General features: G+C 40.8%; 1 protein-coding gene across 2 annotated transcripts in view; it reads right to left on the bottom strand.

Annotated features, from left to right (window-relative positions):
- Positions 1-8,979, bottom strand: part of EXPH5 (exophilin 5) — a 105,088-nt gene extending 96,109 nt beyond the window's left edge. For both annotated transcript variants that reach the window (XM_027563819.1, XM_027563820.1), the window contains exon 1: positions 8,015-8,979. In XM_027563819.1, coding sequence (XP_027419620.1) covers positions 8,015-8,133 — 119 coding nt within the window. In that variant the 5' untranslated portion in view covers positions 8,134-8,979. The remainder of the gene's footprint in view (positions 1-8,014) is intronic.
- Positions 8,980-19,490: the final 10,511 nt, after the last annotated feature.

The following is a 19,490-nucleotide window of genomic DNA, read 5'->3' as shown; positions in this document are numbered from 1 at the left end:
ACCCTCTCCCAGCTCAGATCAGACCGCTCCCTCCTCCACTGCCACTCCATGTGTTGTTTTAAAGTTGAAACCAAGGCAAACTTGATATAAATATAAAACACCACAGCCTTTCTTTGGAAAGTGGTGAGTTCGGTGTCGCTGTAGCCCCTAATTTCCTCTTTCATCACTAGAAAGTCTAACACACAGAGGAATGAGGAAGCTGGCTCCTGTGGTATGCCAAGTTGGTGTTTTGAGTACAGCCTTTAGATAGGGCCACTGGCAAGGCCAATAAGGAAACATTCCTGGGCAAAGTGAAGCGAGCCTAAGGCTCTCAATATTATGGCCTGTGCAGTAACTAACTGCGGAAAAACAGACCCGAGTTGCTTCAGCAAGGCTCTTAGCCAACTTAGCTCAGTTTTAAAACTCAAATATGTTAATAGGAAGAAAAATATTTTCCGACTAACCTTAACTTGACCTTCTTTGCCCTTCATGTCGTATCCCCAGATCTATCCTTCTCTCACTTTGTGTTCCCTCACAGAAGTAAGTTAAGGTTCATTTAATTAGGAATTGAGTACCTACTAGGTGTATGAGGCTCTCATCCCTAAGCCAATCCTTGACCACAGGAACTCGAGACTGATGTACAGAAATGAACTTACCCATGAATACATTAACATTACAAAATGTATAAAACATTATCAAGAAAAGGGCAGAAAAAATTCAGATATTTAAAGTCATACTTATGAAGGAAAATACAGTTATTTTGTATCTCTTGCATTTCTTTATTATCAAAAGAAATAATAAAAAAATCTATAATAATTTTAAGGAATAAAATAATAATAAAATGGTTAGAGTTCCTATAAATATCACACCCAAGAGATAACCATCTTAGTAGTTTACAGTATTTCCTTACAAAATGCATATATACTTTTTAAAAAAGCAAACAGTGATAAGAGAAAATTTCACATACTGAGGTACGGAGAAGTCATTCTGGCTTATACATGAGTAAACTTGAACTTTGTGCTAACTAAAATAGTCTGTGTGTACAGACATTGTATATCTGCTTTAATTATTAAAGAAAAGGGCAGAATGTGCAAAAGTAAAGAATGTGCATGTTAAAAATAAAGATTAAATGCTTCTCTTCCTGGGATACCAAAACTAGTACTATTTAAATGATAAGACTCCTTTCCCAGGTGCTAAGGCTGTACTGACTTGCTATGTACATGCTGATCTGTTTTCTTTTTTTTTTTTAACTTGAAGGAATGTATCCTTGACTTGTTTGATGTTCTTTGCTCTGAAAATACACAAAACTGTGTTGAAAACCATGCTTCTCCATAGAAGTTCTTCAGAGTTATCTGAGAAGCTGTTTGGGGGGCTATAAGTCCTGCTGCTGCTAAGTCGCTTCAGTCGTGTCCAATTATGTGCGACCCCATAGACAGCAGCCCACCAGGCTCCTCCATCCATGGGACTTCCCAGGCAAGAGTACTGGAGTGGGGTGCCATTGCTTTCAAGGACACATGATTACCTAGAATTGTATGTTCTCTATTTTCATGGTCAATGAATAGCAAGATCTGTAAGTGCAAAGACCTCAGTGCTGGTTCTGTTACAAGCTACGTGACAATGTGAGGATAATCACTTCAACTTCATTGTAGAAAGCAGTACTGCACAGTGATGTAAGTGCTGATGGAGTCCACAAATCCAGTGCTTCTTAGCAATATTATCTCAATCAAGTTACTTATCCTCCCTAAACTTCTTCTGAATGGAGACTAAAAATATCCCTCAATTCATCAGATTGTTGTAAAAATAATTAAAGGAGATAATGCATATGAAGAGTTTAGCACAGAGCAAGTACTCAGTTAAATATGAGCTATTATTACTGTTGCTGTTTTTGTTAGCTTTTGAAAAAAAAAATGCCTGCTTTATTAGTTTAGGATGAGGATAAAAACTAACTTTAAGAGTTATAATGTCACAAAACCTAACTAGGGCACTAATCGTCAACCTTGGGATTTGTTGTTGTTGTTTAGTTGCCAAGTCACGTCTGATTCTTTTGCGACCCCATGGACTGTAGCCCACCAGGCTCCTCTGCCCATGGGATTTTCCAGACAAGAATACTGGAGTGGGTTACCATTTCCTTCTCCAGGGGATCTTCCTGACCCAGGGATTGAAACCATGTCTCCTACATTGGCAGGCAGATTCTTTACTGCTGAGCCACCAGGAAAGCCCTTATTTACCAGGCTCCTGTCATTATCTGCCAATACCACTCTCTCAAGCAGACTTCCCACATGGCTGCATTTCAGCCCTCTTCATTGTAAGAACGAAATGCAGCCAAGCATATTTTTTCATCTCTCTTAAGTGTCTCAACTTTTTTTCCACTCTCAGTTGAAAAGACCCACATCTAACTTTTGATCTACTTAATATATTTTCAGTTTGGCTATATTTTTAAAAAAAACTCAAAAAGTAAAAATTATGAAAGGTCAATAATTCCTAAGGTCACTAAAACAAACTCACTTGTACAATAAGCTGTAAACTCACCTTGTTTGGTTATTCTGAGCATTAACTCTTTGAATTGTTTTGACAGATTAGGTGTGGAACTATAATAGTAGAGTAGTTCCACATGTATTGCCCACAGAGACCAATCTAAGGAGCAATTAGACAGGAGAATCTGCTTGAGAGAAAGCTTTCCTCTCAATTTAAAGGAATTAACTAAACTGGATGTTATTGAAAAGTACAGACACCTCAGAGATCCATGATGTTGACCCCATTCTTTGTTACATTATCAGAACACTCCAGCCTATAGGGCATCCCTATGACCTCCATGCAGTTCTCACGGTCCCTTCCTCAGCCATGCAGGGCTCCATGAGAGCAAGCTACATAGATATGAACTCTTCATCTTACAGGGTTTACCACCAACCAAAAACTTTCATAGACTGAAGCCATTTGCAGCAGAATTTCTTTGCTGTATCCTCAAGGTCAGCACAGTGTCTGGCACATAACAGATGCCCCATAAATAGGTATTCAATGTTTCTTGAGTCTGTCCTTGTCAGAGGCAGATTTTACCTGCTGCGAGAGGAGAAAGCAGGCAGAAAGCCTAAGAGACAGGAGACCTCTGTATCTGGCTTTTAATCTCAGCAGGACGCTACAGTTGCCACCAGCTATCAATTACTTCACCACTTTGATATATACAGACCTCCTCAAGACTGAGCCACAGCTCAGGTACACTAGTGTAAATCAACTGAAACAGCTAAGCATGGGAAAACCATCCTGGGCGGCAATCTTGCCACTGGGCAAAGATAGTCTAAATCTGGATATGTCATTTTTTAAACTTAATTACATCAGGTGCTATAACATCGTATACTTTGTAAGTTTTCTGCAATAGAAAAAAAACACATATTTTGGTTATTGTTATCTCTTCAGTGTGCTGACTACTTGATATAATCTCTTAGTACTTTCAGTCACACTTATGAGATGGGCGTGGTGAGGGTGATAGGTAGTTGGGTTTTCCAAAGACTTTTGTAAAGTGTAAGATGCTTTTCACATTTTATTCTATGTATCATATTTATGTATATATATATGTATATTTATGTATGTATACACATAGATGTATATTTTCTCCAAGGTGTGAGAGCAGTAAGGGGAAATTTTTCACTTGCCAATCGTGATTTAAACTCTCAGCCATTTCTCTTCACTGCAGCTAGAACCACAGACTGTACCAGGCCCAAAAAGTCATACCCAAGTTAATACTTCCAGGAAAAAAAACCTTTCCACAATCCAAAATGAAGTGTAACTGACAGACTGGAATTTAAGTTGTAATTTTCACTTCTATTATGGGATCTCAGAGAATTTCTGTAGCTCAGATCCCAAACTCACAGGATTGAAGAGGACACGTGTAACAGAGTGGTTGTAGTCCATGACAGGGTTCAGGAGGGAGAAATCCCATCCTGCAGAGGGTACTGGGCAATGAAAAGAAGGTGAAACAGAGACTGAGAAATGGGAAAAAAAGCAAGGGACTGCAGAAACCTCTGACTCCAGCCAGAGCAGACCATTAATTCCTTCATCAAGTATTTACAAGGGGCTATACAGACAGGAACCTTGTGACTAGGGCCTCCCTCTCCTTTAAGCCATGAAATCCTACACCCTTCCCCTCATCTGCCTTCCCAGAGCCAGGTGGCATGTGCCCAGGATTCCTGCGTCCTTACCCGCAGGTCTGCCTTCCCATCTTGGCATTGTTGGGCTTGAGGGCAGTGGAGCCCAGCCCCCAGCTGTCAAGGCAAGCCCACACCTTTCAGCAAACATCTACTGAATGTTCCCCATAGGCCAAGAGCTATGGCAGGCCCTAGAGAGTCACAGAAAGGAGATGAACAAATTTTTACTTATTTTCTTCTGGTTGCTAAGCACGTGCCCAGATGCCCAGAAGAAACTGAAATAATAACATAAGCAGTATTTTGTGTTCTGCTTTTTCACAGAACAATGCCTCATACATTTTTTTCCACCACTGCATCCATGAAAAGCTTGAGGTGCATATAAAACAACCACGGTAGTCAGAAATATTGAACTAAAATATCACACTGGATGGGACCTAATGATGTCTTCACAACTGTCCTTTGTAATGACTGCACTCTTACTTAGATTTGAAAATTCCCACTCTTTTGCTTACAGGTAAAACTGCAATATCTGAGAGTATATGTGCTGTTTTTCCTCTAATATAACATAACTTATGCTATGTTTTAAGTTGTTTCCAGCTTTGTGAAATGGAATTAAGTGTGTACCTGAGGTTATTGAGAGGATTAATTAAATATGTATAACATGTTTAATACAGTGCCTAGTATATAGTAAGAGACCAATAAATGTTAGCTATTATTATTATTATCACAATAATAACTATTATTACCTAAAAGGAAGCATTTAATAAATGTTCGTGTGGTCATCTTCTCCACCTCAATCTCCTACTAATGAGAAACATCCAAGAATTGGATGACTAGGTCAACAGCAAGTCATGTCTTCATAGGTATTGGCATATTCACCAAAACGATAGTATTCAATTTCGAATGCCACTAACAACAAGCAGAATGTATCCATTTCACTTCACCAAGTCTTTTCTGTTATTTTTAAAGGTGCAACACGGTATCATGAGATTACTTCAATTTTCTTTTTTTAAAATTGCTGTTAGGATGAACATTTTCCCATATGTTTTGTTTACTGTTTGGATATATTCCAAACAGTAGTATAAATGACTTATTTCTATGTTTTGCCTATTTAACAACTTGAATCTTCATGTTTTCTTAAAAATTTGAATAAACTCTTCATATATTTGAAACATTATAATATTTAATGCAAATACTTCCCCAGTAAGGTGGAGTCAGAGAATTCTGGTACCAATGAAGGAAGATCAGGGGAAGCTCACTTCTGTAGGTGGGGCTACAATCTCCTGCACAGTGAACTCAGCTAGTTCTATGCCATTAAGATCCACCTCTGGATACCTCTGGCCTTGCATGATACTGTAGTCCTGTATTTCTAACTGTAGGATACTTCTTAGTTGTCTTGTAGATAGCTCAACACTATCATAGATAGGCCTCAACCAGCAAACATTCCAAGCTTCAACATTTAACCCCTGCTCTTTTTGTCCTGGTCAAGAGATCTGGAGACTGTTCCTCAGTATAGTTAAAAAGGCCTCTGAGCATCTCTTGGGACTGTTGTACTTTCTCCCAATAATAACCTTGATTTATATGTCATGTGTCTTGACTTTCGATTAGGAAAATGTGATGATAAAAAATTGAGTAGAAGAACCAAGTTGATATGTCATTGCAGGGCTTTTCTGCATGCCAGTATCCGCTACTAAAACTGATGCATGCGAGCTCATTAGCAGAGCAATCCCATGGAGACCGCTATCCAATGATAGGTATTTGACAATGGGACACAGGAATCAACCAGGGGAAAATAAAATACTAGAAATAATTGCCTCGAGCATTGGGCTCAAGTGTCTGCTTTCCTTAAATTATTTTTCTGTTTTAATGGTGTCATTTAATTATTTATTATTATTATTTTTCAAATTTTGTTTAGTAGTTAACAGTATTGATTTTGTCTTTGCATTATGGCTTTTTCTGCTGATGTTCCAGTTAGGATATGAGTGCCATGAAGTGTGTTTTAGGCTTCCTTCTAAGGCCTAGCCTAAAGGCCTTTGCCACCCAAGTGTAATTCTACTTCCCTCTAAAGTCAGCTGCCATGGGTACCATAGGCTGCTATAGAGAAAATACAATAAGGCAAGCATTAGGTCAAATACAAAAAGTCAAAATTTCCTTGAATTTTAAAATAAATGACATTACTATTTCTAAAAACTATACTTCATGAACAGTTAGCAGGATGTTGATAACATCTTCAATGGAAGCTACCCTCCACATTATTTCCTAATTCTACCCTCACTTCCCCCCCAAATATACTGGGTCCACTTAAGAAGTCCAGTCCTCTCCAGAAACAACAAACACTTCCAAGAACACACACTAAGAGCAACCAGTTTCTTAGTCCTTTTGGAGTATGTGTTAAAAAAAAAACAAAAAACAACTGCGTGCAGTTCTAAAGCTCTCCTTTCCAAGGTTGGGTGTGCCTGTGTACACTGCATGTGCCCACATGTGGGTACAAGCGTGCGTGTGTGTGTGTGTGTGTGTTTGTATGGATATACTGGGCTCAGGAGGGCACACTTCTGCAGTTTGAGGAAATGATAGAGCCTGTTTTTCTAATGGCAGATTATGATGGTATGAAATACACATCCTTAAACTTCAAATGTTCATTTCTCCCCACAGGAGTCATTTCTAGGGTCTGGGGGTGGGCTTAGCCATATCTGGTGAAGACAGGGCTTTGGGCCCAGTGTATTCTAATTGCTTCTAAAAAACCAGCAAGGGTTTCCCTATGTGAAGAGTATCTTTGGAGGTTTTTTTGCTGGGGTGTTGGTGGGTGGGTAAGTGTGATGCCTGGAAGAAAGTGGCAACACAGAACTTAGACCACCACCAAGTTGTTCACAAACAAAACGGCTTTCTAAATTCCAATCAATGCCACACTTTTTGGTCCGAGACTGATAATTTGAATTTTCTTCCATAGTCCACTGGAGAAGGCCTTGGGTGGGTTTAATCCAAGACAGATGAGAAAGTCTTTAATTGATTCCAGGACTTATCCCACACTTCCCCAGCAGAAAAAACTGGTTACTTTACATCTCAGGCAACTATCTCCGGATTTCATTCCCTGGTAACTAATCCCTCACCTGTAACACCGCACAATAAGGTGAAGGGTCAAGGTCTGCAGCAACTCATCTTCCCCAAGCACCACACACGAGGGGATCAAACCATTCTAGCGACCCCAAGCGTCCCCAGTTCCAGCTAAGTTCACTGCACACCCTTTGGCTAGTTTCTCGAACTCCATCCAGCTCTTGAGGCGGGAAACACTTGACCTTCAGTGAGGTGCCAGCTCTCCTGGGCCTCGCTGACTGCCCCCGTGGGTGGAGAGGGGAAGTTTCTCCAAGAGTGTGTGCGGCGAGAGTGGACGACCCGGAGGACTCTACAAGCACGTGGTTCCGCGCCGGCCAAGACCCCGCTACCCCCTGCCCAGTCTCACGGGTCCGCCCTGCCCACGCCACGCGGCGGCTTGGAGGACACCTGACCGACCTGCCACCCCCCTCGGACGGACCGTAAGCAGCGACTGCTGCCCACGTGTCGCGGTCGAGGGGCGGGGCAGCCGCGCGGGACCCACGCGGAGAGAAGCGCGCCGAGGCGCCCGGCCGCGCGCCGAGGGCAGGGGCGCGCCCCCCGCGGCGGGAGCGGAGCTCGCCGAGCAGCATGCCCGGGAGGCGGAGTCTGGAAAGAGCACTCGCCAGGCCTTCCAGGTTCTTCAGATTTCCCCCTGCCGCGCCGCGCGCCCCGGGCGGAGGCTGCACGTCCCCGAGCTTCAGACAGGTGCCCGGCGAAAGCTCCGCGCCCGCCTGGCTCGGTGGACGCCACGGACGCCCCCCTCAACTGTGCACCAGACCCGGGGGAACAAAGAGTTAGCTCGGTACCTGATCCTCTCCTTCTCTGCTCTCTGGAGCTCCTCATTTCTTTCCAGCACCTGAAGGATCTTCCTGGCTTCTTCATCGTTTAGGAAACTGCAATCAAACCCCTGAGGAACTTTCGTCATTTTCTCTACTGTGTGTGCATTACCCTTAAGCTCCTTGGCGCCTCCTGTTACAATGACATTTCTCAAGCTACAGAAGACCAGTTTCAGGTACTTGATTCCAGAGCCAATGAAGCCCGTCCCTTTGAAAATCTAAAACCTAGGGAGCAGCCCACACCTACAGGACTAATTTTGATGACACCTTAATGACATATTTCTCTCAGCGTATCCAACCGAGATGCAAAATGAACCGCTGAGGGAGAGAGGGAACCAATCCCATCCCGAAGGGGCGGGCCGTTCCGCGCTCCTCCCTTTCCCTCCTCCACCTGGTATCAAACTTGTTTAACTAACAAGCCTACACATAATTTAGCCCCGAAGTGGGGTGGAGGCTTGAGTGTTGGCTCCAGCGTATTTATTTTGGCTGTTGTTGTTTGCCCACAAAACTTGAACTTGACTAGTAGGCGTGAAAAAGAGAGTTTCACGACTAATTCTCGTTTCTAATAAAGAGCCCATAGGAAATAGAATTGCGGGTGGCAAAGAGTCGGGCGCGACCGAGCGACTTCACTTCACTTAGGAGCTTTAGAACTGGCAGAAGGGTTATTCCTTTTAGAAAGACCCAGAAGAACCCTTCTGGGTTCAGCCCACAAGGGTTTGCCGAGTCTCCCACCTCTCAGATACCTGCAACTCATTGTTTCACAAAGTCATTCTCAGACTTTGGAAAAATCAAAACTGTTTATGGTATTTCAGGAGAGGACATACCGAAAGGATGGTTAAAAAGCACCTGTTTGTAGTTTTCTATAAGATTTGATAAACTTCTTAATAAAAAGTTTCAGGGAAGTAATAAAAGTGCCACTTTAAAACATCTTAATCCTCTGACTAGAGTAAAATGTAATCCTATGAAACCACAGAAATCCCTTTCCCTAGAAAGCATTATTCCAAGATCTGATGGAAATTTCTAAATATATTCAAAAATATACACTTTTAAAAGTATCAAATCTGTTTCAGAAAACAGTTTGTTTCTTTGGCTTCACTTTGCACACAGTAACTTCATGAGATCAACTTTACTGCCCCAAAGCCTTAATTTGGTCGCTTCTTATGTCGTGGTGATGGTTACTAACATTTAAATTTGCTTCCATGTGCATCATCCCTTTTCATGGCAAAAACCATAATAAAGATTTTGTATCTGTAACAAAAACATGTCAGAAATGGTTATTTATGTTTTGGCCTCACCTTCTTTAAGATATGTCTAGGCAAGTCACCATTTAAATAAATTTTCGTGGGTGTCTATCTGTTACTTCTATGAAGCAGGAACTAATTCAGCTCACTAATGTACAACTCACAGAACTCCTTTATAAATAATCTCTGCATTAATGATGGTTTAGGAATGTGTCTCCTTCATGATGTTCATATTTTCTCCTCTTTAGTGTGTTCATTTATTCAGCATAATTATAGGAGTTTTAAAATGTGGGCACAGGCTGTTTGTTCCTGGTGTAGCAATTAATTGATTTCCACCTACTATAAGGAAGCACCATACACTTTGAATTTTGCAATAAGGAGATTCTTATTTTGAATTTGCAGTCAACTTGAATTTCATTTTTACTTAAATTGAAAGTAGGGAAAACTATCATTCACATATGACTTAAATCCCTTATGATTATACAGTGGAAGTGACAAATAGATTCAAGGGATTAGATCTGATAGAGTGCCTGAAGAACTATGGACAGAGGCTGTGATCAAAACCATCCCCAAGGGGAAAAAAAAATGCAACAAGGCAAAATGTTTGTCTTAGGAGGCCTTACAAATAGCTGAGAAGAGAAGCAAAAGGCAAAGGAGAAAAGGAAAGATATACCCATCTGAATGTAGAGATCCAAAGAAAAGCAAGATGAGAGAAAAAGGCCTTCTTAAGTAAACAATGCTTAAGAGGAATGAAATGGAGGAAAACAATAGAATGGGAAAAATAGCGATCTCTTCAAGAAAATTAGAGATACCAAGGGAACATTTCATGCAAAGATGGGCAGAATAAAAAACAGAAAAGGCAAGGACCTAACAGAAGCAGAAGAAATTAAGAAGAGGTGGCAAGAATATATAGAATAACTATACAAAAAAGGTCTTAATGACCTGGACAACAATGATGGTGTCATCACTGACCTAGAGCCAGACATCCTGGAGTATGAAGTCAAGTGGGCCTTAGGAAGCGTTACTAATGAACAAAGCTAGTGAAGGTGATAGAATTCCAGCTGGGCAGGAGAAGAAGGGGACTACAGAGGATGAGATGGTTGGATGGCATCGTCAACAATGGATATGAGTTTGAGCAGACTCCGGGAGATAGAGAAGGGTAGGGAAGCCTGGCGTGCTGCTGCAGTCCATGGGGTTGCAATGAGTTGTACATGACTGAGCAACTGAACAACAATATACACTGTGAAGAAGATAATCCTTGTCTTTAGGAAGTTTATAATACAGTGAAGGAGATAACACAAATGGAAAAATGACTCCATAACAAAGAAGAACATAATAGATGTATAAAGTAAGTCCTATTACAGCACAGAAGGAAGAAGTTAGTTCCAACTGAGTGCTTCAGGGGGAGGAAATGGTATTTGAGTTACAACATGAAGGGTCATATTTCAGTAAGAAGAAATGGAGGGTAGTGGGGGAGATGTGTGACTATTCCAGGCTAGGGGAGCAGGGCACCGAATACCAGAAGTAGATTCTAGGAATTTTCTCATAGTCCCTCAACTCTTTTGGCTAATGGCCAAAGTGAGTAAAAATTTGGAAGCTAGAAAAAACAGGGGCATATTCAGAGATTGGAAAATGATGTATTTTGGTTAGAGTATGCATTCTAAATAGGAACAATATTGTCCTAGTGGAGCAATAATTGGTTCTTAGAGGGCAGAAACATCTTACTTTTAAAATGTAAAGTACAGAGACACACCCAGTTCATAAACAGACAGTATGGGCTATAGCATTAAAATGTCATGAGAGGGAAGATTAAGAAAAAAGAAAACCTTAAAAGACCCCTTGGGGGACAATAATTGTAAAGGTTGAAAAACCCCTGAGGTAGGACATGGAACATAGAGTAAAGAAGGCTGAACCCTGATGATGACTGCCATGCTGAAAAATCTGGACTCTACTATGCAAGCAATGAGTAGTCAATGCAGGTTTTAAGGATGACAATGATAAAGTTGAAATTGAACCTTGGGATGATGATTCTGGCAGCAGTTGGTAAGAAAAAGTAGAGGGAGGGTGGTGGCAAGAGGCCCTGTTGGATCGGAATGCGGATGCAGACTAAAGGGGAAGGAGGATCAGAACTAAGTGGTGGAAGTGGGGATAGGAAGAAGGATGGGAGTCCAAAGATAACGGTTGGACTTGGTAACTCATTAAATATTGGAGTTAAGAAGAAAGAGGCCAAAGATGATGCAAGGTGTCACGAGAAGTATCTTAAAGTAGAGTAGTCTTTTTGATTATGGGGGAATCATAAGGCTTTTAAAAAAGATCCAGAGTTCAGTTTTAGACTTAGAGTTTGAGCTACTTGCAATTTATCCATGTGGAGATACTGAGCAAAAGTGAAAAATGTGGGATTGGGAATTCTTGACACAGGGATGGAGAAGTAGATTTGGCAGTCATCTGCTTAAAGATGATTGCCAAAATTCTGAGACTAGATAAGATAGCCAGAGCAAAGGATAGACAGAGAGTAGGAGTTGTGTTCAGAACCTCGAATGGCCACTGTGGACATCAACACCCAGGCATGTTTCAGCCCTGAGTTATGGCATAAGGAGGCATATGATGGAGAAATTTTTATACTGAGGTTTTATGCTGAGAAATTTATAAGGCATTGAGGTTGCCTTGGAAACCATACAGGCAGTTTCTGTGGAACTATAAATTTAGTGCTTAGTAAATATTGTATAGTAAAGTAAAAGTAATTCTCAATGGGTTGTTTTATGGGCTCAGCCAGCTCCAAACAGCTGTTGTCATCCTTGGTATCTGGTAAACCTGACAACCTCCTGCCCAGCCTTTCAGCTAGAGAGGCCGATCAGTTTGGTTTTTTATTTAAAAACTGCTACTATTAGTAGCAGCTAGATAGATAGCAATGATCTTTTGAAATCTTTCATTGTCTCCTGTTTTCTCCGATCTCTTGGCCAAATCTCCAGCAGAAGGCTTGGTTTTGTTTGTTTGTTTTTTCTCTTCACTGACACTTACTTCATCCAGCCAAGAGAAGTACAGATCACATACTTGCTTGAATTTCTGAATTTTTGATACCTAAAGTCACTTATGCCTGCAGTAAGCCATTTAAAATCATCTCTGTAGATTTTAGATAGGTTTTTCTCAGAGGTATCTTCTCTTTCAACAGACAGGCCTTTATTAGTAAACAAGAGATGGAAAACTCTGAGAAGGGAGTTACCAGGAGCTCACACAATTGTTCATTTCAGTTTTCACTATACTAATTGTCCAGTGAATAGTGTTGCAAATCTAGGTAGGAAATTCCCTTTTGGTTCACCCTGAATACACAATTACAGAATACAAATTAGAACAGTCACTTAAACTCTCCGAATGCTAGTTTTTGTTGTTGTTGTTTTTATAAAAACAAGGATAGTAATAGATCCAGCCTTATATGATTATCTAAAAAATTGCTGCAAAAATACACATAAAGCAGGTAAAAAGGTTGATGCTCAATAAATGGTACCTATTAATAACGTTCACACACAGAGCTGCCTACAATTTTAAAAGTAACATTTTCTCTGACAACAAAAGTACTATCTATTGGGGTTTGGGTAAAACTGAAAAATAAAAATAAGAATACAACAAAATCTCAGCTTTTTTACTGCTAAGTTGATGGAAGAATGCCTCTTAGTTCTGCAGCCACATGGGCTCACTAGTACCAACATTTCCAAGTCTCATCCTTAAGGCAGAGTGACAGAGGGAGATTTGGAGCTGGGGAAAGGATATAATTGGTGCTAGGAAGGTTGTAGGGAGAATGCCCACCAAATGCTTAAGACTTTCTAATGAAATAGTTTCATCAAGTCAAAAAGCATGGATCAAGGAATTCTAGACATTACCATACCTTCATGGATCACAGCCTTATCATGGCAAAGGGGCTTGCATGAGTTAATAAAGCTATGAGCCATGACTTGCAGGACCACCAAGACAGATGGGTTATAGTGAAGCGTTCTGACAAAATGTGGTCTACTGGAGGTTTGAATGACAAACCATCCAAGTATTCTTGCCATGAGAAGCCCATGAGCAGTATGAAAAGGCAAAAAGATAGGACACTGAAGATATGCCATCCAGGTTGGAAGATGTCCAGTATGCTACTGGGGAAGAGCAGAGGGCAAGTACTAGTAACTCCAGAAAGACTGAAGTGACCGGGCAAAGCAGGAATGACACTCAGCTATGAACGTGTCTGTGGTGAAAGTAAAGTCCAAAAGAACAATACTGCATAGGAAACTGGAATGTTAGGCTGGTAAATCAAGGTAAATTGGACATGGTCAAGCAGATGACAAGAGTGAGTATCAGCATCTTAGGAATCAATAAACTAAAATGGACAGGAATGGGCAAATTTAATTCAGATGACCATTCTATATACTACTGTGGACAAGAATCCCTTAGAAGAAATGGAGTACTCCTCAAAGTGAATAGCAGAGTGCAAAATGCAGTACTTGGGTGCAACCTCAAAAATAACAGAATGATAGCAGTTTGTTCCTCAAGCAAACCATTCAAAATCACAGCAATCCAAGTCTATGCCCCAGCCATTGATCCTGAAGAAGTTGAAGTTGAACTGTTCTCTGAAGACCTGCAAGGCCTTCTAGAACTAACAGCCAACAAAATGTCCTTTTCATCATCAGGGATTGGAATGCAAAAGTAGGAAGTCAAGAGATACCCAGAATAACAGGCAAGTTCAATCTTGGAGTACAAAGTGAAGCAGGGCAAAAGCAAGCAGAGTTTTGCCAAGAGAACACTGGTCATAGCAAACACCCTCTTCCAACAACAGAAGAAATGACTCTACACATGGATGTCACCAAATGGTCAATACCAAAATCAAATTGATTATATTCTTTGCAGCTGAAGATGGAGAAGCTCTATACAGTCAGCAAAAACAAGACCAGGAGCTGACTGTGACTCAGATCATGAACTCCTTATTGCCAAATTCAGACTTAAATTGAAGAAAGTAGGGAAAACCACTAGGCCATTCAGATAAGAATAAATCAAATCCTTTATAATTATACACTGCAGGTGACGAATAGATTCAAGGGATTAGATCTGATAGACAGAGTGCCTAAAGAACTATGGACAGAGGTTCCTAACAATGTATAAGAGTCAGTGACAAAAATCATCCCCACAAAAAAAGAAATGCAAGAAGGCAAAGTGGTTGTCTGAGGAGGCTTTAAAAATAGCTATAAAAAGAGGAAAGGTGAAAGGCAAGGGGGAAAGGGAAAGATATACCCAACTGAATGCAGAGTTCCAGAAAAAAGCAAGGAGAGATAAGAAGGCCTTCTTAAATGCACAATGCAAAGAAATAGAGCAAAGCAATAGAATGGAAAAGACTAGAGATCTCTTGAAAAAAACTGGAAATATCAAGGGAACTTGTTCTGCGAAGATGGGCATAATAAGGACAGAAACAGTAAGGGCCAAAGAAAAGCAAAAGAGATTAAGGAGAGGTGGCAAGAATACACAGAACTACACAAAAAAGGTCTTAATGACCTGGATAACCACGATGGTGTGGCCATTGATTTAGAGCCAGACATTCTGGAGTGTGAAGTCAAGTGGCCCTTAGGAAGCATTGCTACAAACAAAGCTAGTGGAGGTGATGGAATTCCAGCTGAGTTATTGCAAATCCTAAAAGATGATGCTGTTAAAGTGCTGCACTCATTAAGCCAGCAAATTTGGAAAACTCAGCAGTGGTCACAGGACCAGAAAAGGTCAGTTTTCAATCCAGTCCCAAAGAAAGGCAATACCAAAGAATGTTCAAACTACCACACAATTGCACTCATTTCACATGCTAGTGAGGTAATGCTCAAAATCCTTCAAGCTAGGCTTCAACAGTACATGAACCAAGAACTTTCAGATGTACAAAATGGGTTTAGAATAGGCAATCATGTGCTTAGTTAGTTCCTCAGTCGTGTCAGACTCTTTTCAACCCTGTGAACTGCAGCCTGCTAGGCCCCTCTGTCCATAGGGATTCTCCAGGCAAGAATACTGGAGTGGGTTGCCATGCCTTCCTCCAGAGAATCTTCCCAACCCAGGGAACAAACTCAGGTCTCCTGTATTGGAGGTGATTCTTTACCGTCTGAGCCATAGGAAGCCAGGGAAGAATAGGCAGAGGAACCAGAGATCAAATTGCCAACATTTGTTGGATCACAGAGAAAACAAGCGAATGCCAGAAAAACTACTTCTGCTTCATTGACTATGCTAAACCCCTGACTGTGTGGATCACAATAACTGTTGAAAATTCTTAACTGTTGACAGTTCATTATTGATGAACTGTCTTTTTTTTTTTTTAATTTTATTTTATTTTTAAACTTTAAATAATTGTATTAGTTTTGCCAAATATCAAAATGAATCCGCCACAGGTATACATGTGTTCCCCATCCTGAACCCTCCTCCCTCCTCCCTCCCCATACCATCCCTCTGGGTCGTCCCAGTGCACCAGCCCCAAGCATCCAGTATCGTGCATCGAACCTGGACTGGCAACTCGTTTCATACATGATATTTTACATGTTTCAATGCCATTCTCCCAAATCTTCCCACCCTCTCTCTCTCCCACAGAGTCCATAAGACTGTTCTATACATCAGTGTCTCTTTTGCTGTCTCGTACACAGGGTTATTGTTAGCATCTTTCTAAATTCCATATATATGCGTTAGTATACTGTATTGGTGTTTTTCTTTCTGGCTTACTTCACTCTGTATAATAGGCTCCAGTTTCATCCACCTCATTAGAACTGATTCAAATGTATTCTTTTTAATGGCTGAGTAATACTCCATTGTGTATATGTACCACAGCTTTCTTATCCATTCATCTGCTGATGGGCATCTAGGTTGCTTCCATGTCCTGGCTATTATAAACAGTGCTGCAATGAACACTGGGGTACACGTGTCTCTTTCCCTTCTGGTTTCCTCAGTGTGTATGCCCAGCAGTGCGATAGCTGGATCACTTGTATGCAGGTCAAAAGCAAGTTAGAACCGGACATGGAGCAAAATGACTGGTTCAAAATTGGGAAAGAAGTATGTCAAGGCTGCATATTGTCACTTGTTTAACTTATATGCAGAGTTGTTGTTGTCCAGTATCTAAGTCACATCTGACTCTTTGCAACCCCATGAACTGCAGCACACCAGGATTTCCTGTCCTTCATTATCTCCCTGAATTTGTTCAAGTTGTCCACCAAGTCAGTGATGCCATCCAACCATCTCATCCTCTGCTGCCCCCTTCTCCTCTTGTGATCAATCACACTCAGTCTTCTTTATGGTCCAACTCTCACATCCATACATGACTACGGGAAAAACTGTAGCATTGACTATACGGATCTTTGTTGGCAAAGTGATGTCTCTGCTTTTTAATACACTGTCTAGATTTGTCATAGCAGAGTATATCATGTGAAATGCCAGGCTGGAAGAATCACAAGCTGGAATCAAGATTACTGGGAGCTATACCAACAACCTCAGATATGTAGATGATAACCACTCTAATGGCAGAAAGTGAAGAGAAAATAAAGGGCCTACTGATGAAGGTGAAAAAGGAGAGTGAAAAAGCTGGTTTGAAACTCAACATTCAAAAAAAATAATGTCATGGCACCAGGTCCCATCACTTCATGGCAAACAGATAGGTAAAAAGTGGAAGCAGTGACAGATTTTATTTTCTTGGTCTCCAAAATCACTGCAGATGGTGACTAGCCATGAAATTCAAAGACACTTGTTTCTTGGAAGAAAAGCTATGACAAACCTAGACAGCATATTAAAAAGCAGAGACATTACTTTGCCAACAAAGGTTCATATAGTCAAAGCTGTGGTTTTTCCGGTAGTCATGTATGGATGTGAGAGCTGGACCACAAAGAAGGCTGAGGGCCAAAGAACTGATGTTTTGAATTGTGGTGCTGGAGAAGACTCTGAGAGTCCCTTGGGCTTCAGGGAGATCAAACCAGTCAATCCTAAAGAAAATCATCCCTGAATATTCATTGAAAGGACTCACGCTGAAGCTGAAGCTTCAATACTTTGGCCACCTGATGCGAAGAGCTGACCCATTGGAAAAGACCCTGATGCTGGGAAAGATTGAGGGCAGGAGGAGAAGGTTAGATAGCATCACTGACTGAATGAACATGAATTTAAGCAAACTCCAGCAGACAGTGAAGGACAGGGAAGCCTGGCATGTTGCAGTTCATGGGGTGGCAAATTGTGGGACAGGACTTAGTGACTGACCAGTAACAACAGTGTTTGTGTGTGCTCAGTTGCTCAGTCATGCCTGACTCTCTGTGACCCTGTGGTCTGTAGTCTGCCAGACTTCTCTGTCCTTGGAATTCTCCAGGCACGAATACTGGAGTGGGTTGCCATGCTCTTCTCCAGGGGTTTTTCCTTTCCAGGGATGGAACCCACATCCTCTGCATTACAGGCAAATTCTTTTAACCCCTGGGCCACTGGGGAAGCTCAGCAACAACAACAATCTTCTAACCAGATGATTTGCTTCTCCATCTACCCTAAGAAGGAGTAAACAAATATCAAGTAGAGAGGCTGGGAAGTTATTTCAGTCATGGAAGTTCCCTCATAGAAAAGAGAAGGAATGATTGTTCCCTCAAATGTTGTTCATTGTGTAAGAATATAAGAGTATGGAAAAGTGAAAAAAGAGTATAATTATCTATAATCCAACTACTATTATTTTTTAAATATTATTTATTTATTTTTATTGGAGGATAAATGCTTCACAATGTTTTAGTGGTCTCTGCTATACATCAGTGTGAATCAGTCACAACTACATATTTAATATTTTTATTTATATGTTTATGTATTCCCTCTTCAGATATTTATATATTCATGTAGTTGGTGATGGACAGGGAAGCCTGGTGTGCTGCAGTCCATGGGATCGCAAAGAGTCGGACATGACTGAGCAACTGAAAATAACTGATATTCCCCCTTGCCATTTATATCTAATGTATGACACTGTATTGAATAGTCTTCTATAATGTCCCTTTACATGGCTGCGTACAGCTACCTAGGATAATGTGGTATCATGGCTCTTGGGGTAATAGAAACACAATCCAAAATTTATAAAGACTCCTGGAGTATTTAAACAAGTCACTGAAAACTGCTAGGACTGATAGCAGAAGTATGGTCCTGATTCCAAAGTATAATGTAAGGCAAAGGGACAAGAACCTCCTGTTCTTTCATGTCAGAATTCAATATATGTGAGACCTAGATGTCAAAATTTAGGTGATAAAACTCAAAAGACCTGCCAAATCAAGACACAGAGCAACACACACACTTATTATTCATCCTAGTCCTAAACATTCTGCCTCACCCCACATCCTTATGGAAGGGGCTTTCATTGTTCCCATCCCACCTGAAGGATGATGGAGGGGAGTAGTGGGCTCTGAGACTTGTACAAACAGCTGCGACTCTGCCCAAAACTCAAAAGAGGTAAAACACATACCAGGACATTACATGGATCTACTGTGATCCTGACAGTAATATCTGAGACATCTAGGTCAACAAACAAAAAAACAAGACTGGACAACTTCCCTTGTGACTATAGAAGTAGAAAAAATTCCAAAGAAAAATGCCAGTAAATCAAACATAGCAATATATTAAAGGATTAAGTAGAATTTATTCCAGATGCTGCTGCTGCTGCTGCTGCTAAGTTGCTTCAGTCGTGTCTGACTCTGTGCAACCCCATAGACAGCAGCCCACCAGGCTTCTCCATCCATGGGATTTTCCAGGCGAGAGTACTGTAGTGGGGTGCCATTGCCTTCTCCGATTCCAGAAGCAAGAATAATTTAATATTATCATAGTTTATTAGGAGTTCAAAGTAAGTATCGATTTAACGTTTGATCAAAAGTTCTCTGATAAAATTCAAGACTACTTTTTGTTAGAACTAAGCTAATTATTTAAACTGGACTTCCATCTTAATTCTTAGGATTAGGAGCCTGTTCCCTTTAATATGCTGTGGTAAGGAATGTCTGTCCCAAATAATACCAGTGTCATAATCAGTGGTGAGTAACCGAAGCAAAAACAAATCAAAGGTACCTACAATTACCTTTATTAGATAACATTATTCTGGTAGTTCTAGCCAAATACAATAAAGGAAGAAAAAGTAAAACATTCAGAACGAAAACTGACTATAAGTGATGATTGTCTATTTAGAAAGAATCCACAGGAAATCCATTTAAAAACTTTAAGAATTAAAA

Source organism: Bos indicus x Bos taurus, chromosome 15 (assembly GCF_003369695.1).
Source record: "Bos indicus x Bos taurus breed Angus x Brahman F1 hybrid chromosome 15, Bos_hybrid_MaternalHap_v2.0, whole genome shotgun sequence".
Lineage (NCBI taxonomy): Eukaryota > Metazoa > Chordata > Mammalia > Artiodactyla > Bovidae > Bos > Bos indicus x Bos taurus.
Note: the sequence above shows the minus strand (reverse complement) of the source record. Positions and strands in the feature narration are given on the sequence as shown.